Here is an 848-nt window from a genome sequence, read left to right on the forward strand (position 1 = left end):
CATTTGAGAGAGGAGTGGTATCAGTAATGAAGCCGTTGAATACTACAATGTTGTCAGCATCAATGTTGGTATGACGAACTGCTGTGATTGCACTACGCTCACCATAGCTGCTACAGCGACTAGACCAGTAACTACTACTGGAGCCCATAGGGGCACCGCCCAACGCTGAGGGGTAAACTACAGAGCATAGGTTGGACTAGGGCTTACGTTGGTGACCCCAGATGAGGTGATATTGAGCCCGAGCTGTTGGCAGAGCACTATGAATAGGCAGAAGATTAGAACAGCCTGAAGGACCCCCTGGCTCACTGACCTTGCCCGAATTGGCCGATGGAGAACCTTAAGCAGGGGATGGTCGTAGTAACGTAACTATCCACTGCAAAGCGACTACGGCTATAGAGGACCCACCCATCGAGATTCATGTAGCCCGGTGGTACTACCCTCAAGAGCCTCCTTCTCTCCATAATACGAAAGGTCGACGCAAGTGAATCCACGCACACTCTACCTACACTAACAGTCCAAGCCATAGGATAGGACTGAGTAGCCTCACCAGCCCCCAAATGATCCGTCTCGGAGTAGTAGCAATCCGACTTAGAGTCGTCCATATTCAGCACGGATGGTATAGTGAAGGGGCTCCTACCCCACAGTACTATGTCCCCCCCAGGCTACTCCTCAACCACTACCTGTCTTCTCCCACCTCTTCTTTGTCAACTATAATACTGGTGCCACTACCCAAACCCCTCGACTGTAGTATGTCATTACTCAGCTCAACAGCCATTCAACAACTACACGATCACGAGACTCCCACCTCTCAGACCACCACTATCTTTCACGACACCGCGTTGTCGAGG

The 848-nt window shown here is 51.1% G+C and overlaps 1 protein-coding gene across 1 annotated transcript; it reads right to left on the bottom strand.

The window, feature by feature from the left end:
- Positions 1 to 207: 207 nt before the first annotated feature.
- Pmar_PMAR015685 (hypothetical protein) lies at positions 208 to 633 on the bottom strand (the record flags this gene model as incomplete). Its single annotated transcript, XM_002772926.1, has 3 exons — positions 208 to 336; positions 438 to 502; positions 548 to 633. Coding segments are annotated over 3 exons (280 nt in total), but the record flags the coding sequence as incomplete, so codon positions are not given.
- Between the last annotated feature and the right edge of the window lie 215 nt (positions 634 to 848).

This window comes from Perkinsus marinus, assembly GCF_000006405.1.
Source record: "Perkinsus marinus ATCC 50983 genomic scaffold scf_1104296959800, whole genome shotgun sequence".
Classification (NCBI taxonomy): domain Eukaryota; phylum Perkinsozoa; order Perkinsida; family Perkinsidae; genus Perkinsus; species Perkinsus marinus.